Below are 23,146 nucleotides of genomic sequence, written 5' to 3'. Positions count from 1 at the left end.
CCGGACATTTGGTCGCCCGGACGTTTGGTCTCCGGACATTTGACAACATGACAGAGAGTTTACTGTTGAAACCAGCTCTCAAAATTATATTCATGAGAGAGAAAGTTTAATATCTAAATATCTAATGTTGAAACCAGCTCTCAAAATTATATTCACCCGGGCGACCAAACGTCCGGCGACCAAACGTCCGGGCGACCAAACGTCCGGTGACCAAACGTCCGGTCACGCCCGTTAGCTGCCATTTTTTTTGGTTGTCTCCCAGTCAAAATGGCTTGAACGTTGACCGACGTCAATGGCGAGAACGCACGATCCTTCCCCGCCAACCCTTTCCAGTTCAAATGGACGTCTCCCACTCTAACGTGCGCATGCACAGGTTGCGTGCGTGTGTGTCAGCTGACTGAATTACTTGGCACTTGAGGAATGACATAAACAGAGCAGCCGGCCCCAGGAGGGAAAACAGCGTCAATGTTGACTGTGTGTTTGTTTCCAAGAACGAGATTGCACCTCCTGCCCGGAGCAGAGTGCCGCCGGCTTGTTTGGAGAGTGGCCGGCGGCACAATAAATCATTTAGCCCCGACGGCCCCGCCGTTACACGCGTCGTTGGAAAATTTCAACCATTAAATGACAAACCTGGTTAAGGCTTTTCGGTAAGAGTCACGCAGGAGGCCCGGCCTACAAAAAGTGGCCACTGTCAACCCTCCCACCCGCCTTCTCTCCAACAAACACAGAACAGTGGCACCTTGACTTACTATTTCTGTGACCAAAATCATAACTCCATTGACTCGTGTGTCAATACGGTGAAAATTTGCTTGTAATTGGCGACCCACAAAAAGTAATTGCTAAATTGCAGATGAATCAAGTTAGTGGCAAATGGAATTATGTCACACCAGAAAACATAATATACTACTGTTTAAATAAATGATATCAATCAAACTATTCAAAAAGAATATTTTTTAAAAATCAAAATAAAACTAAACACTTGTTTTTAACCCATTGGCTCATGTATGAGTTGCTTATTTATAATTTTTCAGGATAAATAAAACTTTGAGAATGTGAATGGATAATGAAGATTCATTCATCTTTGTTACTGTCATGTTTCTTCCTTGAAAATATAAAAACTATCTGTGTTTCAATTTCCCATGTGGCATACAAGTGACAGCCTTGAGAACAAGTGGCCCAGAAAACCAATATAAATGAAAACAAATGCCAACATGGCCACCTGTGGCTTATACAAAAGTTATTTTTTATCCTCTGCGCAAATCAACATATTAATGATTTATACTACAGTTTCGATCGAACGCCTATCGTGGTCACTGGTGGCCGACAAGGAAAATAATTTACTACCGCTATTTCGCCGTGGCGATGCGAGTACGATGCTACTCACAGTGCGGCCCTTCCTTCCCACCGGCCTTGAGCAGCAACTTAGCGATGGGCGTGTTGTTGGTCATGACGGCGATGTCGAGCGGCGTCAGGCCTTGGCTGTTGGGCGTGTTCAAGTCCAGCTCCTCGGCCGACAGTTGGCACAGCAAGATCTGCACCGTGTCCAGGTCCTGCTGTTCCACCGCCTCAAACAGGCAGTCGCTGCCCTGCATCGTCTGGACACATTTCAAACTGTTACGACCAGACTTTTTCAAAGGTTCCCGAATACTGCACGTTCTCTCGCTCTGGCGGTGGAAAATTTGGTCAAAAGCGAGAGGGCTCGTGCTCACTTCAGAATGAGAGAGGCTGTTCAAATCCTAATTCTAATTGAAAGGGGACATATATTGGTGTTGTGGATGTGTCATCTAGCTGGCATAGATGATGTCTGAGAGGCTGACCAAATGTTTCACAAGGCCACACCACAGACGTGCTGATGGTGGAAGAGAGAAAAATGAAGATGGGGGGAGGAAAGGAAAAAAATGATCTGTTTTTTTTGGCTTTTTAAAAAAGTTTTGCCATTCATTTGGCTAATTTCCAACTAAAATTGCTTGTTAAGTAGAGTACATTGAAAAAACGTTTTAATCCTTTTCCACCTCACTTAATAAGTGAAACGTGCAAGGAGTAGTTAATTCAGTGCAGAATTTGTTCTTTCATTATCATAAAAAATTGAATGAATTATTAAATATGAATTCCAATTAAAATAATCATTCATACTAAAATATTACTTCATTATAATTCATTCAAATATAAAAAATGATAATTAATTCCAACACCATCACTATTACTAAAATTCGGAAAATGATTGATGTATTTTTTCATTTTAAATTTTTACATATTTGTCACATGAGGTAACTGTTTCATGGAGTTTTGTAAATAACAAAAAAAACACCAAATATATATTTTAAATAAATAATTGTGATTTCAAATAACCGAAATTTGACAGGAGTATATTTGCCCACCTTTACAATCAGTTTAGGAATGGTGTAATATTTTGCCCTGAAAAATGGCTGAATCAAAGTACATACTATGAAAACTAGCAAAATAAATAACACGACATCGGTACCACAAATGTGCGAAATATTGTCGTTGAATGAAGTCAAGACTTCCTGACATAAGCCCGACAATGAAAAACAGCTGGAGGCATCTGATAGGAGATTAAATCAAAGATACAACCAATGAGGGAACACAGAGTTCAGACAGAAGAGACATCGAATTAGCCAGGCGACAAACCGGATCTTTATTGATCCCACGGTGATAAAAATTGAGCATTCTGGCAGAATTCGTCGCCTCCACATTTAAATCTACATAAATCCTTCTGTGCATAAAACGCAGAAATCTAAAAGCTCTGATATCATGAGAGCAGTTGTCATCTAATATGATACATTATGTGTGCAAATTGCGATTGCACTGCCAGACCCGCTGACTCGGCTGACTGTGGATTCTTAAAAAGCTTTTGTTTCATATCTATCATTCTAGGATAATGGAATAATACTGGCAGACATAATATTCCTTATGCTAAGTAAAACAGCTAATGTTACTGTTTTTAACTCAACTTTTTGCACCACTGGCTACGACGTGTCCAATCATCCTTCAGCCACCAACACCTTAAAAGATGTTATCATTTGTTCATCACTAGTAGACACCCAACCGCTGCCAACTCTCCCACTTTAAATGGATTGAACGTCTACTGCCATCAAAATCAATGGAAGCTAATGAGTTAAGATCTGAACGTAGTATTTTGAGAGACTGTTTTTTTTTAAACAAATTCATCAATAGTCGGTAAAACAAAACAAAACTAAAACACTTTCTAGCCCCAAAAATTAAAATAAACATTCAAATTGTTAAATCACTTTCCTGTTGTTTACTCAAAGGCACCAGGTATCTGGTAAAACCTCAGCACATCTTTAATTGGGCGTCCAATGCCGTCAATGGCAGCCAATAAGTTGTAGGTATTATTTTGAAAAAGCAATATATTGAAGCAGAATATTGAAAAAAAGGTTATTTTTAAACTATTTGAATACTATAAATAATCCATTTAAAACTAACACTAACCAACAAAATGAAAAAAATAAACGTTTAAATTTATAAATCACACTTTTGCACCACTTTTGTCATACTTTTAAAAGAGAGTTGTTTAAGAGCGATAAATCACAGCAAAACACAACACAAGAAAATGTATATTAAAACGCACCGCAAAAAAGTGTTTGTCCATCTCCTGTGCCCTGCAATTGGCTAGTCACCAATTCAGAGTGTCCCCCTGCCTGGTGCCCATCGGCTCCAGCACCCCCGCGACCCGCGAGTGGAAAAGCGGTTCAACAAATGAAGGAATGAATGAAATGGTAAAAAGCAGAAAAACAGCATCACACTTTCTGTGTAGTTAAACTCCCATCTACCCTTTTTTGCAATACCTTGCCAAATTGGACACCTATCCCCGTCAATGGGAGGCCCAAAAAAACAAAAAAATAACTCACCGAGGCTTTGCGAAGGCGATCGGTCTTCCCGAAGAAATAGGCATCCTCAAAGGACGACGTGCTTCCTCTCAGTTTCTCGGACAGGTTCCGATAAAGGCGCTTGGCGGCATTGGGCGAGGCCGGTCCTCCCGGGACCTTCTTGGCTTGAGACAACTGCAAATTCTGCATCTGCTTGGTCATAACGGCCGGGAGGTGTCTAAAAATAGTGGAGAGACTACATTACACCCACAGGAAATGACTTTTTCGGTCTATTCCTTCAGCCCACATGACCCCTTGTCAATCACAACATGTTTTCATTCTTCGCCTGGCGGTCCGTGTGAGGACCCCAGGCCTAATTTCCTCCTCAAGACGTTTGTGCCCTCAGCCCGACAGCTTCCGACACAAAAGCTCTTGACGAGAGCGCAGCGGGAAAAAACGCCGTTAAGGTCTCGTCGTTAGTGCGCGCCAAATGAAAATTAGCGCTCTCTAGCTGATTGTTCCGCTTTGGCCCCAGCGGGAATTTCGCCGTCACCATAAACTGAAACTGATTGGCTCAAATACCGTGCTGGTGGCGGTAACGACTCGACGCGAGCGTTGAGCCTCGCGTTTGAATTGGTGAAATGGGTAAGATGATTAAATATTCTTCTGCACAGCGTCAGCCTGATTCAAATTGTTTCAATAAAAAAAAAATGTGAATGGTGAACAAGACTCGTGACCAATCCTTACTTTGATGCCCCTATTATAAGCTGAACATGTTAATAAAACCTACTTTGGAGTTAGTTTATTAGTCAATTGACCAGTAAGAATTTGGCTTTGGCTGGTCAATTTGGTTCTTGAGACTTCTAAGCTAGCATCCATGCTCAAGATAGATCCTTCCTAGCTCTAAAAAAATGCAATTTAATGGTCAGAAGATGAATAAACAGCAATCCTTTTTGATGTTTCTCCTCTGTTGGCCATTGTTCAGCATGGTTAAATGTCATTCTCGTGTTTTCCCACGCACAAAGCCCTACAATGTCTTGAGGGGAAGATGCTGAGGTCGGTCGGGCGCCTTCACTCATCAAACAAAGTCTGCAGAGAATCCGGATGCCGGTTTTCGCGTCGAGTTGAAGCGCTGCTGCTTGTAACCTTGGCAACAGCTGCCGGCGGCTCGTGTTTAACTAGCAACAGAAGTACTAAACACTCACATTGATGCGCTTCAGCTGGCGGCTGTGCTCAGACAGACTGATTTTAATGCAATGTTGGACTTTGTAGAGGGATGTACAAATGATGCACAATCAGTGGCTGCGCTAGATTCCTAAGTGATCATTCTGAATCCTTCCAGTTCATCGTTTCCATTTCTTCAAGAGGCTTGGAAAACTTCCAGATATTAAAGGTCGCTTCTGAGTGCCTCCTAGTTGGACCCAAATCGAGACTAGACCAGAACTAGCCTTGAAACCAATCACCAAGACTTGGACTCAGTAGGGATGACCCCATCACATATGTTTGCGCATGACTCCAAGTCACCTGATTTTTTTTTAGAATTTGCCGGAAACCCAGGAAATGTATTAAGTAGACGAAAAAAGTTCTATAACCAAATGTCCTTTTGTCCACACTATTTGAAAAGTGCTATCGCAACATTATAAACAGTGATTTCCAAAAAGCAAAAAAAAAAAAATCACAAATCCATTTGTCACTCAATGCCATAAATTGACCTATTTTAGTTGTGATCTGTTGGACATTTAAGTTTTGTTTGTCTGAATAATGTCAATATCAAGATATAAATGTTATAAAACATGCTGTTTAACTTAAAATCTTTGCACTATGCTTATGGATCATTTTGTTACCTGCCATAGAAAACAACCATATTTCAATTTTGAAGTCAAAATGGATTGAGTGTCTCTCACAGTCAAAAGCAGCTCAATAGCAGAAAAATGTAAACCAATGCCCCCCCAAAAATTAAAAAAACGATCCCGGTCCTCTCAAAATAACACAATAGGGCCCTCTTTCCCAAAGATCCCAATCCGATTTCTCACACTATCTTGCATTTGCGCATCCTCACCTGTCCAGGCTTAGCGAGGAATGAGGGATTCCTGTGTAAAACAGGGGCTTAAGGTCCTTAATCAGAGCATCTCCGGCTGCCGCGCGTTGGTTCCACCTCTGAGCCAAACGGGAGAGCTTACTGTCTGACCTGGAGACAAACGCAGAGCGAGAGAGGAAAGGATGAGGAGACTAAAGTCTATACGCCAGAGGAAAAACACTATCATTATCTTACGGAGTACTCGATGGGAGAAAGAGAGAGAGAGAACACGAGCCCAATTTATTTTCGATTCGTCTTGTCATGATGCAGTTGAGCTGGAGCCTTTCCAATCAGAATTAAGGGGAAAGATAGACTATACCTTGGACTGGTCGCCAGTCAATCTCAAGTGTTAGACAAGCATTCAAAGTGTTCCATTAAGTCAAGGGAGTATGGGGCAACACCTTTCACTGCACCAGACTGGTCGCCTGTCAATCCCAGGGCAATCTGTTGCTAGTTCACCAAGGTTTTCAGTTTCCCCAAAAGGACATTTTACTATTTTAATCACTTTCCTCCTTGAAAAATCTTGAGTTTTTTCCAGTTTACCTTGAAATATAACCAACATTCGATATTTACTTACAGTAATAAATGTTATCTGTTTTCCAGGCTTATTTTAAGACATCCTGCATATCAAATGTTTGCTCCTTCTTGCCTAAAATTAGTGACAAATTCCTAAATTTAGTAACTTCTGTCTCTGATGGCAGATTTAGTCCAACGTTTCTTCAAAAACCTTTTCAGAAGTGCCGAAATAGCCACGCCGATACTCACAAGCGAAAGACGAACGAAGATGATCTAAAGCAACTCCCGGGCGGACTGCTGGAGCGTCTCCGCACGCCGCAGAGACGTCACCCTCGGCGCCCGATGCGTGCGCGCGACTCCCCGACACCTGTTCACCGGGCCGGGAAATCGCATGGCGACGCATCCACTGCGACCGAGCGAGAGTGAGGAAGGAGAGTATGCCAGTGAGGGAGGGGAAGAACGGAGTGATGCGATAGAGATGTTTGAGGAGAAGCTGGGCTTGATGAGTGGCTTTCATATCTGACACACATGCAAACATTGTGTGTGTGTATGTGTGTGTGTGTGTGTATGTGTGTGTGTGTGGAAACCTGGATGGAGGAGGGGCACAAGCAGCTGAGTTAAAGAATAGAGTGAGGATGAAGAGGTAGTGCAAGAGCTGATGATGAAGAGGAACATGAAGCATGCCAGAGGACTGAAAAACATCTGGCGGGCATGATTTGAGGTCAATGAGGCCCAAAAATCTATAGAAAATTAACGTAGAAGCTGGGAGGGCTGCCATTGATTGATTTGTTTCAGTATCATTGACGGCAATTTGTAATTTCAATCCATTTGAACTGGACTCCCACGTTATAAAAAAGATTGGATGTTTATCACCAGCAATAGCAGCTGATGATTTAATCACTCACTTTTTTCTCCCAATTCACTTGAGGTGTGATGTTTTTAACTGCAGACAGGAGACCAACAATTTGGCTACTGCAACTGCTGCCAAAATGCTCCCATATATGAAAATATCTAAAAAACAACAAGGAAATGTGGACGATTCCAAAAAATGTTAAACCAATCTTGGGTGAAAAATAAGAATCTGTAAGTTAAGCATATAAAAAATAGCCAATGGCATGAACACTAATCTGCACAGAAAACAGTATTTTTTTTTAAATTGCATGGAATCAGTAAAAAAAAAAATAATAATAACTCAGGCAAAAGAAATGAAAACAAAATCGTTGCTGACCATTGTATCTATTGACCACTGGTTCTTTTGTCGCAGCCGCCACCGCTAATTGCACTTCTTTTCATTGAACTGGCTAACTGGCTGTCAGCAAAACACTTGGGCTTCAGTTATATTTGAAAATAAATTGGCATATTTTGCAAGTGCCGCTCTCCTTTTTAATAGAATCTTTCCACACTAGAATAACCACTGCTAGTTGGCCTCACTAAAGACAACCTGTTGATTCAAGCAATGGTTCCATCTACCTAAGGCCAAACACCGGAGATGAACACACTTCCCACAATCATGACAGTGCAGTATTGACACATCCACCAGTCCCCTCCTAGTGACGCTCTACAGGTGGAAGGCAAGAGAACACAATCTTATCTAACTTCCCAAGCAACTAGCCAGCATTAAAATTAAAAATGCAAAAGAATGGCACATCCCCTTTGCTTTTATTGGCAATAAACATTTTGTTTGTCTTCCAAGTGCAATCAACGGATTCATTCAAGTAGATGCCCACGCTTTTTAATCCTCTTATTCATCTACTGTAATTAAAACCACACGACAAGATTTTAAGCCCTTGGCTACTTTGTATTCTCATTTCGCATAAACACACATTCACAAATGCGTACGCACACACAATCAGCATTCCTGTTGACAACTAAGAGTACTTTGGGGAACCCACATTTTGTGGAATTTGGTCGGACTCATTTTGGGAAGCAGAATGCATAACATTTTTTTAAAACTACAGCATCCCTCTTTTCTTAGATAATACAAAATAAATACTGTTTTTGATATACTATGTGCTTGTATGGTCAAAATGTACAGCTATTAAGCAATTCCGTTGTCACAATTTGTGTTTTTGTTTAAACTGTGGAGAAAAAAAACTTGGAGAATTGCTAACTTTGTCCAATGAACAACTTTGCAACTGAATTCCAATGCAACCTAATAATAAGTGCAACGCTGATGAATGTGTACTTTGCGGTAAAGAAAAATGTGGCTTGAGTTTATAAACGAGAGCGCGACACGGGATACGGCAAATGCATTCTTTGCGGCGTCTCGAAATTCCCGGAAGAGGCAAACAATGAAAAAGGCAGCTTCCCGCCTCCTCTGCTAAGGACTTGAAGAGCGGGCGACGGCTCCAGCCTATTGGCTATGCAGTTTCCATGACTCCCATTGAGAGCAACAGGTAAAAAGGATGGGAGGGAGATGGTGGACGAATTTTAAGCTAGGGTTGAAAGCATTTCAATATGAATACTTAAATGAAATGAATTACAAAAAAACCCTACATAAGCTGCTTTATTCTACGTAAAAATAATAATAATGAAAAAAACATTTTTTTTTATTCATTGTTCTTTGGGATGAATTTCTTTTTAAAAGTGGTAACTCCTGATGTGCATGCATTAGTTTTTCTTCACAGAGGATAAAGAATATGAGAGTTTTTCTTCTGTCTAGACGGGATGCTGCAGTGTTTTTGTTCAAATATACATTGCGAGGATTGGACAAAAAAAATGTGGTTTTTGGAACACACAAAAACAAATATCGAAAAAGTGACAGTTAATAACTCGAGGTAGTGGTTTTGTAAATTTTCCCCTTTAGCATGGCTAAAAGCTTAGCTTATTTTGACTTATTTTCTCTCTACCTTGCAACATTTCACTTCGACTTGCCTAGTGGTCATGTGACAAACGAGGCGATCGTTGAAATGCAGCGCTCCTGAGCACAGGATGTTCCACGCAAACACACGATACGGGCTTTGTCGCCTCAAGCAGAACAAAACCACTCGCAGGCTTCATGAGTCATGTCCTCCAAGTACTTTTTGTCAAATTCTAATAGGGTACTTGATGAACTGGGGTGGCGAGAAAAAGATATAAATAGCTCTAAAAAAATTAAATTTTAAAAAAGATTTACTCATACTCAAAAAGATTACAAGTTACTTTACTTTTTAAAATTCCATAACAGGAAAAACAAAAAAGTGTATTATTGTAACATATGAAAAACTAACTTAAATAATCACCATTCTAATTCATCATTTTCTTACCTATATTTTTTTTAAGAATTTTTCAACCGTGTTTAAACCAAATGGACTTCTTTGTTTATGCTTGTTTAAAATCATATGAAATTAATGAACTACTTAAAGGGGATGCATAAGTCAATAATAAAGCCGTGCAGATTGTATTGCAATTAATCAAGGCACATACACACTCCAGATTAATAAGCACCCTGTTACTCATTACCCACCACGTGTCATAAGCCAACAAGTCACGATTCTCCAGTAAAGCGCAACCAGAGCTAACTTTAATGGAGAGCACAATGTGTGTGCTTGTGGGGGCAGCTTTTTCAACCAGCACTTTTGGGAGCGTGCAACAGCGAGGAAATGACTCACATCAATCAAAGAACGCGACATTAGCGCCTCCCTGGGTGTCGCACGGCTCCGACACCGACCAAATGTCACCGCCACCATCCGACTGGCACATGGAACCATTGAGAGAAGACAGAGTCGGTCACCGTGTTCCGATAACGACTGCCAGTGACCCCTCAAAAGCAACCTGTAGATGTGCTTACCCTCCCAGTTGAAAGAGATTGGACGTCTATCGCCAGTAAATGACGGTCACTGACTCAGAAAGCAGCGCAAAGCCGCATAACGGTTGACATGAAAAAGGTACAAAGCTGCAGTTTTGTCGCGTTGGGTGAAAAGATATACACGCCGGTACTGTAGCTCGCGTTCCATTACCATGGCAACAAGTAGCCAGAGGCCATATTAGACTTAATGGCTACCTTGGGCCCCCCTGTGTTTGTTGGGTAGATCATGGAGCGCGGCTGCGGATGAGTGCAATTGTCAAGCAGCGTTTCAAAACGAAAAGCGACGCTGTTGTGAGAACGAGCATCCTTGTGACATAATGGTGCGAGGGCGGCAACATCATTGCGACCCGAGCGGACTCATTTTATTTACCGTGTCACCGAATTTGCCTTCACACCAGAATTCTACACTCTGGGGACACTTCATTAGGTACCCAGGGTCATTATTGTGATACATTCATTTTGCTGTTTTACCCTTAAAATTATTTGTTTGTTTAATCATTGTGCTGATTAGGTAATTATTTCATTGTTTAATGGTTGAATGTTCAATTGTTTGAATATTACAATATATTGTAGATTCAAGATGGGTTTTTTTGGAAGGTCTCTCCTCTATTGGTCCTCATATTGAAAAGCGACCAGTCCAATCTAGGGTTTTGCTAAAGTCAGGGCAGGGGGATTGGCTCTAACTCAAATAAAAGTGATCCTATTTTTTTATTTACATGACTTACTTCTTTCTGGAGTCGTATCTACTTGGAGTTCCCAGACTCTGCAGAGGAGACACAAAGTAGAAAATGTATCAGTGGATTGGTTTCACAAGTCATTTATGGACAAATGTAATCTAATTTTACATTTGCTCCACTTAAACTTGACTACTGACATCTTTTACGGTCGGCAAATCTTAATCAGAGTTGGAATCCGCGACCAAAAAACCCTGATCGGAGTTTAGCTACTGACATTACATTCATTCACTCAATGACGCCCACGTTTATTTACCATGCAGTCAATAAGAAGTAGGTCAGAGATGGCGTTGCATTGCTTTACAACAACCAAAGAGGAATTCTTAACAAATGCACAGATGGCAAGGTCAGGACATTATGCGGTAAATGTATACACAGATGACTTGGTGCAAAAGATCAGGACAAGAACATTACGCACACGCCGGTCCTTGCACGGGCTAAACATCTTAAAGTGTTTCACAGCAGCACTTAGGTAATCACGAGGCAAGCAATTAAATGGAATAAAACGAGTAGTGGCACTCAGTGTTTGTGTTCATATCCTAGCACTGTGAGCAAAAAAAGAAATATGTACAGCAGAACTGTCTAGATTCCAAATTAAAAAATAGCCATGCAAGTATGTATTTAGCTCATTGTCTTTGATTCTTTGGCAATTATTTGCTATCTGATACGTTAGGGTGGCTGGAAAAAGTCGCTACGTCAGCAACACTAAAGCCAAATCGATGAGTTATCTCTTTGGTATTGCTAACACACATTGTACATTTTTAAAAAAAATTCTGTTTAGATATTCATAAGCTTCCTATGCAGTCACATAAAGCTGGCATGAAGAAAAAGGGTGTTCAGTTCAGGGTGCACTTTCCCAGGAGATTATTAGGCTCTTATTCAGAAGTTATGCAATTGTGGATAAAGAACTTTTTGTCCTTGAATGCGTTTTTGAGCAGGTTCCTGATCTATTGTATAAAAAAAAAAGTATAGTCCAAGTACAAAGGAAGAGACAATTATTCCATCTTCTTTCTTCTGTTCACTTAACTGAGGTCAATTTAGCAGTGAGGCTTCTGAATGGTGAGCTCACCAGCGGGATGTTACGACTGCGACCACCTGCCGGTACACAGATGAGTTTATCACTCGACCTTCAGTTGTTTGTTGAGTGCTGGCACACAGAGACATTACACAAAAAGCTCATCCATTCATTGAACTGCATTTGAGGCCAGTGTTTATCTGCCTGTGTGAAATCAGTGTATCATTTAGCAAATTTCAATGTAAAAATTTAAACACTATTAAAAGTGTGCTTGGAATTCATCCCCTTTGATTAAAAAAAATCATTGATCGTCCAATCAAGAAGACTGAAAATGTAAACATCTGATAGCTGTCTCAAAAATCCTGACATACCGTCATAGCACCCTCACTGAGCGACTCACATCACTTTGCTAATTTGAACAAGACTTTATTCTGATTTTTGTCAGAGGCTAAACTGAAGCAAGCTTGTTGGGCCTCTTCTTGGGTTAATTAGCACAGCAATGCTGGCATTCATAGCTTGACATGGTAGGCTGCCCAAAGGAGGGGAGGGGAGAGTTCGGAGGTGGGGGATGGATGACATGATCGCTGGCAGGCTGGCAACTTCCATGTAACAGTTGTGACTTTTGGAACATTCCGTATCAATGTTGTGATGGTCTCAGTTTTGTCACATCTTCAATCCACAAGTCTAAAATTATATTATGGACAATATTAAGCCAACTCAATTTCTAAAGTTTGCGTAACTCAAATTTGGAATTAATTAGCTGCCATGTTCAAAAGGAACAGAAATCAAAACACTGTTTGTTGTATTGTCCAGGACAAAGTGTTCCAAAATAGACTTCGGACAAAAGCCTTTCCTTACAAGAACGTGGGCCGCTTGCTAAAATATTGTGAAATAATGATGATCACAACTCAATTTACACCTTAAATATACTTATTCAGTGTGAAATGAGTTTAGCTGCAGACAAAACTATTATTCTTTTGTACGAATGGCAACAGGTAAAAACACAGCTTAATTGAGCAATTAATCGTTTGTTACTACACGTGGAAGGCATAAATAGAACAATCATTTTCACGCCGGTGAATTTGAAATTGTCTGATTTCCAACTGCCCACCTTGGTTGAGCATTACCAAACTAAACAGACATTTAGAGGGTATTAATAATTGAAAGTGATCGTAAAATGTTGCTGCAAATTAACGCTTGTTGAGGAACTGAAAGCAGCTGTGGACACATGCGGCGGTTCATTGTTTGCCAATTGTGTGCTGCACTGCAGAGGATTTTTTCTTTTCTATTCTGCTGTCTGACTGCCGCCCTTCGCATCTGTTGATGCGGTGCTCTCCTATGGCAGGGACGGCGCTCCTTTGAGGGGAGGGAGGGTGCAAATCGTTCTTTTTTGAAGGGATTAATCTTAATAAAATGGCAGGCAGAATTTATGGCGCTAATATTTCACGCTAGGTTGGACGAATAGAGGATATATGGAAGCAGCACTGCGGCTTAATGCATGCTCAGAAACACTTGCTTGACTTGAGCCCCGAAATGATTACACCCGCAGGAATACTGCACTGTTTGTATACAAAATAAGGGGGGGTGGGGGTTTCGAGAAATATTATATGGGTAAACAACTCCGTTACAAAAATCCCTCCTATGCTGAAGGTTATGTACGTACGCCAGTGGTTCTCAAACTCCCAGGAGTCCAGATGTGGCCTTGGGTGTCTGCTAAGTCATTTTTGTTAAATTATTCTTCACAGTCACCACTTAAAAAAAAACATGGCCATTGTTATGTCATCCCTCAATTTGATTTTCTCAGTTTCTGTCAGGTAAAATCTCAGATGTTCCCAGAGCAAGGCTCAATGCTGCGCTTCAAAGCACACTACAGAGGCAACAGGTACATTTTTATCATCAGTCATTGCTTTTTTCCCTTTCTCAAGCTGGAAAAACTGAAGGTTAGAGGCAACAGCAGCTGTTCTGATGAGGTTGTAGCGCATGAAAAAAGATCTAACTCCAAAAATAATTACAAAAAAAAAAATTGAACAAAAATGTAATTCTTTAAAGACCTATTGGAGGGCCCATGAAGGAGAGAACAAGTTTGCCCCCTAGTGGAATACACCATATACCTATCCAAAAAGAGTACAATAAATAAATAAAAACTTGGAAAAAATTGCTCTGCTGTAATTGGACATCCGATTTTAGCTCCGGTATGCATCGTTTATGACATAAAAAGTGCATCTCTAGTTGGTTTCACTGGACTGAGCCATCCCGACAGTAATGAGGTGGCAGGCGCAACATTATGCAAAGTGGCAAACTAGAATTTAAATGACAAATATCACAAAGGGGAGCCGAGTCGTGAGCATTTTGAGGGATTTTCCACACTACTTGCGGGATGTTTATGTCGCTGCGCTGCCTGCGTTGCCTGGAAATCAATTATTTAGTCAGCCAACACAGCACATGGTCACATGACTAAAGACGCATTTGTGTTGTCAACTGTGCTAAACTACACTTCTCATGAGCCGTGTTCAAAATCATCCACTTGTTACCTCTTCACCAATCATCATATAGGGATTTGTATATAGTTCCAATAAAAATGCACTCAAAATCCCTCAGTAGTGGAGTGATTGAGAAGGGAATGATTCCCTTCTCTCTGATCAGTATGTAATGTATTTTATGGGCCTATAAGCCAACTTATATTAAAAAAAAAGTGCAGAAAAAAAAGGCAGTGAATTATTTTACCTTGCTGGTATGGCAATAATAAATATAACCAAATCCTTGTAATTTTTTTCATATAATGGTTACGAGGTAACATATTTTTTAGACTGCCCAGAGGGAGGGGTCAAAGTCTCACTCGCTTTGTTCTTGTCGTTATTCTTGTGGAGGACAAACTTAAATGGCTACTGCTCCGATATTCATGGGTGGAACATAATAAAATTTGGTAGGTATCTTCTAGAGATATTTAAGTATCGTGGCACAGAGCCAGATTTTTATTTTGTTTTGTCTCAGGGCTGATTAATGAATTGTAGCCTTACTGTTGCTAAACATGAAGTCTGACACAAACAGCTAATACAATACATTATGTGAATTCATGTTTAATGTAACAGAAAATATTTGTTTGTTTTTTTAAATATCAGCACAGTCACAGAACAGATCCAATTTGTCTCGGGGCACCAGTGTAGTAATAATGTCTCCTTTATTGAAGTGCATTTAATTTGTGGTTGTCATGTTCTTTGCGGCCACTTGAAGACGGCAAAAGAACGGATAATGTTCCAACTTGGGCACAAGTTGAGAGGAGCTAAATTTGCTCGAGTACACGCCTATACCAAACGTCACTACTACATACACGAGTACAGGCCTCTCATAATCATCAACAAACATCATCATTGCCATCCTATTCATGATGTTGCTTCTGTATGTTATTTTGGGCCTACTTGGCAACTCCTACACGTGACCAAAGCATATTTTGCCTCCACCTCTTGATCATCATCCCCTCTTAGCGTAAGACGCCACAAATTGATGACGACGTTGGAGCAATTACACATCATTTTCTTCAAATGTCACTTTTTCCTTCTCGGTCATACGATGGTACAATTACTGCCATTCAAATCTGCTATAATTGCAGCTTTTAGCAGCGGTTTAAGCAGTGCAGTCCGGTGTGCACATTGTGTATACAAATGGCATCTGCATTGAGCTGAAAGAAAACCTTTTTTTTTTTTTTTTTTCGCAGATTGTGAAAAATATTGAATGTCCAACTTGGCGACAACTCATAAGGCAAAGTAGGCAAAGAAAGGCTGGATGATATATGGCGTAATTTGTATTTTTTTTGAACAAACGCAAAATGTCAAATATTATTAAATTAAAGTTGTTTTTTTAAATATATTTTTCTCCCCTTTTTGTAATTTGTCTTAGTTATTCTGACAGAAGAGTTTTTTCAGGAAGATCGCAATTTAACACGTGGCACACGTTTCTGTACTTCGGTTAACAATTGGCGTCATCCCAATGAATTCTCATTAATCAGCAACATTAAAATTAGTCATTTCATTGTGAAAATCTGGAGACAGGAGTCACACGTGTTTAGCGCCCTAATGGCAAAATAAGTGGCGCTCATTTCCGTCCGTATCGAACAACAGCATCCAAACACCCGAAAGGAGTTTTCACGCAAAGTGAGCAAGAGACCTCACCATCTCTCAGGGAGTGTTAAAGTTGTAAATGAGCTAAAAGCTTCTAATTAGTGATGATGCACTGTGTCTGTGACTCATGGCAACACAATACGAATGAAGCATCGGTACACACGTAAGAAGAGAGGGTCAGCACAGGCAATTTTTGAACATGCTTCCTTGTTCGATTGTACAGTCACGCCACCAAAAATGGATGACACGTGTCGCGTGTTAAAATGAGCACCCCGACCATGGTGGCGCAAGAACACATTTAGTGACATCTGAAGAAGTATATTCATCAGAGGTTAACTGAAAACTATTGATATAATGTATTTGAATTGTATTTTTGTTTGTTTGTAAAAACTTTATTTGTATTTTTAAATATGGTGGACTGACAGTGGGCTTCTATACCAGGTTTTGCAAGTTTTGAGGGAAAACCTGTTTGCAAGATAATATTTAGTATTTAATGTATTATGCGTTTAAAGGGACAGTGGGGATGCCTGTTGATTGGTGGTGAAGTAAGTGGACTGTTTTCACACACTGTAGTTTAAACCACCAAAATATCAAAATTATCCTGATAAAGTTTTGAACCAATCATTCTTCTAATGTTGATTATTTAAAACTGCTATAAGCAAATAAAAAATGATTCTCTGGTGAAATCGGAAACTACTTTTATAGTTTCTGGTGCTTCATGTTATCGCAGAAATAAAAATCTAAATCCGGAAAAAATGTCCTAAAATGTCCATCAAAGAATGACGTACTGTAATTTCAAAATTAAAGGATTGTCGGTCATGGACAACAATATGTCTAATCCATTTATCAATGGTAGTGCATGAGTTAGTAGTGTATTTACCTCTAAGATATGCAAATAAATTGCTTGATGGCCAATAAAAACTCACATGGATGTTGCGCAGCTTCTTGCGTCCTCTTTCCAATCTGCTGAGAAGCTTCAGGTGTCGTTGCTCAGCACCGGACGGCTGCAGCAGGCGGTCGTCCACCGAAAGAGTCTTCCTTAGGGTCGCCCGTTCACCGGTCCATGATCTGGAGGACCCACTCCCCTGGGTCAGGTGCTGGCTCCTTGCCAGTTGGCCCGCCGGGCCGTCCTCCTGCTCCTCATCCGGGTCAGGTGACCAAAAGTGCTTGTGCAGTGAACCTGTTCGAGGGAAACCAGAGATGGCTGTGTGTCATCTGAATTCATGCTTTTCTTCAATATACCTCATCTCAACTATATATTGTTAGACTATGTATAATGTTGTTTTTCAGATCAAAAAGGGACTGGATTAAAGTTGTATCTGATTAAGAGTTTTAACGTAGGATATCTGTCACTTTACGCTCCCCAAGTAGGTTCAAGTTACCACTTATTGAGCTAATGCGTGTGCGATCGAGTGTCTGATAGCTGAAGTTGCATTAAAAGTACATGAGACAGCAGAGGGATATGGATATTGCCTAATAGCTTCATTATCTCGTTTAAATGTGTCTCTGTTGGGAACTATCCATGGTCTACTCCAGGGGTGCCTTGAAAAACAAGTTTGATTCAAACCATTTTTCTGAAGTGAGTCGAGTTCACTAGCATCATGCAGTCCTAATTAAAATAAATCTCTCACAAGGCTGTGTTCAGAATCTTTTTTGTGAAGTCCACAAAATTTGGTTTGATTTGGTGATTCTCAATGATCCCATTCACTTTGATTTGCTTTGTACTTTGTGCTTTTGCTTTGTTGTTCTGTCTAATCACCCTCTTGCCACTGCCACAATGAAATTTCCCAAATACGGGATGAATAAAGTTATCCAATCGAATCCAAAATAAAAAATGTATGTTGTGATTGAGGATATATTTATAAAACATTGTATTTGTTTTATAAATGACGAACACACACACACAAACACATAATAGGTATTATATTTGGATGTTATGCCTCTCTCAATGGTCACATCTACTGTGCTGCAGATTTGTCTCCTTCTGGTGGACAAATTAGTATTTTAAATTTGCCGAGAAATTAACGGACTCATATTTTCAGTTGACGAGTCACAATTTTTCACATTATTCATACTTTATTGGGCTACATCATCACCTAGAGTTGGCATTAAGAAGGTGGGACAAATGTTTGCTTAATTTCTTCATGCAAACACTAAAATGACGTTACTGGCTTAAAAAAATAATGCCCCAAAGATACTTTTGGTGATTTAGTTCCCAACAAGTGGTTGACCTATCCGAGGTGGCGATGCACAATGTCAAAAAAAAACAACAACCTCTAATTCTTGTAATATAACAATTCTAATTTTGTTTATACTCAACGGGACAAATATTACAAGACTTTTGATGAAATGACTACTGTGTTGGCCAGATTAAAACAGGCCCCTTCGCGCCCTAATTTGATGCCCGCTGACCTAAATCATGCAACCACCTATGCACAACAATGAGCCAAAAACCAAAAAGAATTTTAACTCTCGACAGAAGTTTTGCCCAAGATGCACAACAGGAAACTCATTAACGTTCCTCCGACGGGTGGCGCAAACTAGCGGCGTGATCAACACAGGAAGTCTCTTGACTTGATAAACAAAATGTGTGTGGGTGTTTGTTTGGACTAAACATTCTTATCTCCTCTGCATATCCGCTTTGTCTCCATTGACCTTTAAGCACATGACGAAATGAGGAATACACACTCAAAAGGCCTCACTATTAGATCCACGATCCTAAATCCAAATGAGATGTAGCCCCAAAATTAGAACGGCGCTTCTACTCACGATTGCCAAGACTTCTGAATCGTTTTTATATACACGATGTTGTCTCCCATCGTTATGGCCTGATGTCATTTTAGAATTGAAATTTAGACTGCGTGTTGATGAGGAGCATCGCTTCATGGCCTCGCGTCCTACCTGTAGACAGGTGAAGTCCTCCAGGACTGGCGGCGAGGCGGCGTCGCTTCCTGATGCTGACCGCACCGGGGGAGGCAAGGGCGGCGGCGGCGTGGGGCGTGGATGAGAGAATTGGTAGCAGGGGGGTTGCCAGGAAGGGCGTCTCCTTGCCCAAAGCGGGGGCCAGGAAGGCGGCACTCCTCTCAGGCGTCCTGCTGGACAGTGAAAAGTTGTTTGCTGACCTACTGAGAAAACTATTCCAATTAAGAGCACAGGTAGTATTCAATAAAATGCAAGAATCATCGTATAAAAAGGAAAAAAAAGGCCGTAGTGGTCCCTGAATCTTTACTCTTCAGCTCAGCGAGGCATTTTGGACAATAGTAAGCTTTCCACTTTGTGGGAAACATTTGGGGCAGTTCCTTTATGTGTTTCCAAAGCAGGCTGCATCCAGGCTTTGGATGATTAGGGAACCTCCTGACCTCAAAATGCATTTCAAAATGAATTCCCACGGACCCAGTCCAAAAGACTTCCCAAAGGAGGGAAAGTCCACTGTTATATCAAGTGGCTGACTGGGTGATTCTGCCTCTCCATTCCCAAATGAGAGCAAACTAACAATAATGTGAGACAAAAAATTGAATCTGCTACACAGAAGAAACAATCACTCAACAATAAATGGGCTCTAAACTAAAGAAACATCTCCCACACTTTTTCCTACCTGGCCTCTGAGACGACATAGCTGCGACTTCGCCACGAGTGTCGCTCACAGCGTCCTATTTTTTTCCTCCTTAGGACAAAGTCTAGCAGTTCGGTCCAAGTCAACATACCGCACAAGAAGTACATATAGCAAACCAACTATCAAAAAAAATACATGCAACTTCTCATAAGAAGTGCACCAGCTAAAGGAAATTGTTTTTTCCAGGTGGCCAGCATGGTGTTGTCTTACTAGCGCACGGCGGAAACTAGAACGTTGATGTTGCGATACGGCGCTTATCAAGTGCGGCCCATCAGCTCTTTGTGCTGTTTTGAAAAGAAACCATTAAGAAAAGTGGGCACGGCGGGGTTTTTTTTGCCTGTTATTTAACTATGATTTTTAAAAGTCATTTGTAAACAAACACTAATCTTTTTATGCACGTCACCTGTCATCTGTGCCGGCATCGCTGCAGGTGGAGTGGCGGTGGTCGGAAGCGAGGGACGAGGACGAAGAACTGCGGGTGGAGTCCAAGAGTCTGGGCAGAAGGAGCGAAGAGGGCATGCACAGCCACGTTTCCAGGTCTGAGAACTTGGAGCAGCTCAACATCTCCAAAACACTGCGAGGGAGTCATCGTTTGGCAAAAGCAGTGGTGACTAAAGTACTCACATTCAATATTTAGGCACCGCTACTGCCCTCATCCACACTGCCTACCTCTCCTCTCCCACCGATTGGACGTCATCTTTCTCATCCGCCGCTGGGAAAACGCAGGAGGTCCGGGAGTCTCGCGAGGATACCAGGACACAGGGATATTCAGAATCCACGGACATCTTGAGCCATATCTGTGAAGATGAACAGAGAGCAAGTGGTTGGATGAGAGCTCATTTGTCGTATTTGCGCAATCGTGTAAGCTGTAGCGTTGCACTGATACGGAGCTAAGATGAAATCATTGGTAACGGGGAGTTCTGAGAAATAAGATATTGAATCTGTGCAATTTGTTCTTTCCGAGATCAATTTCCATGATAGCAATTACATTTTATTTTTCAAACCAGTTGATAGCACGCGACTGGATGTCGGTATTGGAGGACAAAAAAATGGCATTGGTGTAACACTAGTTTGGAGTTAATTGAGGGGTTTGAGACACAAATAAACATAAATAAAGACCAATTCAATCAATTTAGAGGATTTGAGAGGGGGAAATGAATTGCTTTTATTGCCTTGGTGCTGCAGTATGCTTATTTGAACAATATATGGGGTTTTTGTTCATTCTAATTTCTAAATTTGGTAATGCATATTTGATTTCCAACGTGTAGCACAGGTAAAGACAGTAAAATGACGTCATCAGACGTGCTACTGTTTTGGCTATTTTGAATGACGACCACCAGCCGGTTCCCCATGACAAACTTATTCAACAAGTTTCTTGTTGTATTATTAGTGTTTACATTACATTTGAAATTTCGCAACGATGCTACGATGCCTTCGTCAGGTGGGATTAATAACGCGTCGAGGGTGTTACGTAACGACGTGATCCCGACGTAAAATGACGTCCTCCCGTTTTACCGAGTTTGACTGATGCACGCCAGCCAAGTGGCCGAGACAAACTTTACACCACGCGTTCCTCTTCAAACATGTCAAAAGTCACGTTTTCATTAACTCGCCGTCGAAACTCTCACTAGGTCTTGTTTGACGTTTCGGGGAACGTTTTTGGCTCAAACGCCGACTTAATTAACACCTACCGGTTCGCCCCCGCGTCCCCTTTTTCAATCTTACCGTCTTGTAGTGTTCTTTCCTCGGCGTCCCCGGCGTCGCTTCCCCTTGTTTTCCCGGAGATCCAACATCTGCTCTGGCTGAGCCGCGGGCTGCTAACGTGTCTTTTGTCCTGCCCCGAGTAAAACATCCCCAAAATTACGGAGCAGGCTCACATTTCATTGCGGTATCTCCGCCGCACGAACGCCCAAGCCGGCCAACAACATCTGGGGGCGCTCGGCCGCGATCCAACCGGCTTGCAAGCGCCCTTGTCTGGCTCTCAAGCACTCCGAAAAACAACAATCGTCGAATAAAACTCGGGCAGTAAAATCGCCCAAAATGTGCTTTCGTCTCGTAAACACTTCAAACTTGAAGTTATTTAAAGCAATGTTTGACCAAGACTGGAAAAGAGGGAGAAAATTGAGATTTGAAGGAAACAAGGACGCTCTTAAGGGCACTTGACGGAGTAGGAAAAGTGGTACTAGGACACGAGTGGAAAAGAAAATGAAATATCAGGAGGGGAACGTGAATAAAATAAGAAATGTGCAGGAATTGAAGGAATAAGTGAGGCAAGAGTCTCCTGCGAGTTGCTTTGATGCTGAAATTTAAACAAGGGAAATGCTCAGTGGGATTAATAACAGGAAGCACGCCCACCCATTCATAAACATATACATGCCCACAATTTGCATAATTCAATGTACCACTCACTAGTATTGCACCCATAGCAAAAGTAGTAAAATTACATCCTGGTATGAGCAAGTACTAAGAAATAACGTCCAGTTGCTGTGCAATAAGTTTTTTTTTAGATCTAGCATCTATAAATGAATGTAACACTAGTATGCGTGCAGGGTGAAAGCGACTGATCATTTAACCTAGTCCTGTCAATCAGGTAAACAAATAATAAAAAGTGTTCTTCCTCTGGCCAAGAAGCACTATCGCACCAATTACTTTATCACATTATTATGTTCTATTTCTCCATTTGCTTGGTTGTAATTTCATTTCTTACTACAAGATAGTGGCACACATCCATATGTGTAAATATGTTTGAAGAAGAATGAGATGTATTTCAGTTTACAATAATTTTGAAGAAATTTACATTATACAATGTCACAATCATTCTCAATACTGCATTTTGTGAGAAGAAAACATTTATGGCTTGCTGTAAGCATAACTGTAACTTGAGGACATGAGTTTTTTCTTTTGTTATTGTTTTGATTATTCTCAATCTTGGGTCACATTAATGTTTATGCTTCTTATTATCTAAAAGATTTAATAAAATGCTCCCCCTGCTGGAATTAAAACGACTGTACAAAACATCCATGTTTCTGAGCAGTATCAATCAAAACATAATTTCAGATTGTTTTACAATCCCAATATAGTTCAAAAAGGAATATGAAAGATTAAATAGTTGCTTTTTAAAAGTACGTACTGTCTTAATGGTAGCGTAGTGTTTGTTATATACTCATAAACTGTGTTTAGATGTTTAAAAGTTATGTGTACACTTTAAGTGTCACTATTTTTTTGTATAATATTTGTGTCAGCAGCTATGATTTTGCAGTCTTTTAATCACTGACATGCTTGTTTAGAATACATACGAATCAGTTATGTAAACAGGGCAAATGTGCCAAAACATTGCACGCTTTCATGAACCAAAGTATATCTATAAACGTAGGCCGGGTCTGCTGGACTTGAGGGGGTCCACGCTGAAAGTCCACGCTCCTGCTTGATGTCACAAACCAT

At 40.8% G+C, this 23,146-nt stretch overlaps 1 protein-coding gene across 1 annotated transcript in view; it reads right to left on the bottom strand.

Annotated features, from left to right (window-relative positions):
- Positions 1 to 23,146, bottom strand: part of ankfn1a (ankyrin repeat and fibronectin type III domain containing 1a) — a 38,099-nt gene extending 14,953 nt beyond the window's left edge. Inside the window, exons 1-10 of the mRNA XM_077626454.1 lie at positions 23,109 to 23,146; positions 21,431 to 21,539; positions 20,375 to 20,502; positions 20,109 to 20,279; positions 18,994 to 19,187; positions 17,019 to 17,272; positions 10,954 to 10,991; positions 5,908 to 6,036; positions 3,891 to 4,086; positions 1,385 to 1,595 (exon numbers count right to left, since the gene is read on the bottom strand). Coding sequence (XP_077482580.1) covers positions 1,385 to 1,595; positions 3,891 to 4,086; positions 5,908 to 6,036; positions 10,954 to 10,991; positions 17,019 to 17,272; positions 18,994 to 19,187; positions 20,109 to 20,279; positions 20,375 to 20,502; positions 21,431 to 21,539; positions 23,109 to 23,146 — 1,468 coding nt within the window. The remainder of the gene's footprint in view (positions 1 to 1,384; positions 1,596 to 3,890; positions 4,087 to 5,907; positions 6,037 to 10,953; positions 10,992 to 17,018; positions 17,273 to 18,993; positions 19,188 to 20,108; positions 20,280 to 20,374; positions 20,503 to 21,430; positions 21,540 to 23,108) is intronic.

Source organism: Stigmatopora argus, chromosome 18, assembly GCF_051989625.1.
Source record: "Stigmatopora argus isolate UIUO_Sarg chromosome 18, RoL_Sarg_1.0, whole genome shotgun sequence".
NCBI lineage: Eukaryota > Metazoa > Chordata > Actinopteri > Syngnathiformes > Syngnathidae > Stigmatopora > Stigmatopora argus.
The sequence above is the reverse complement of the archived record's forward strand: the minus strand, read 5'-3'. Positions and strand labels throughout refer to the sequence as shown.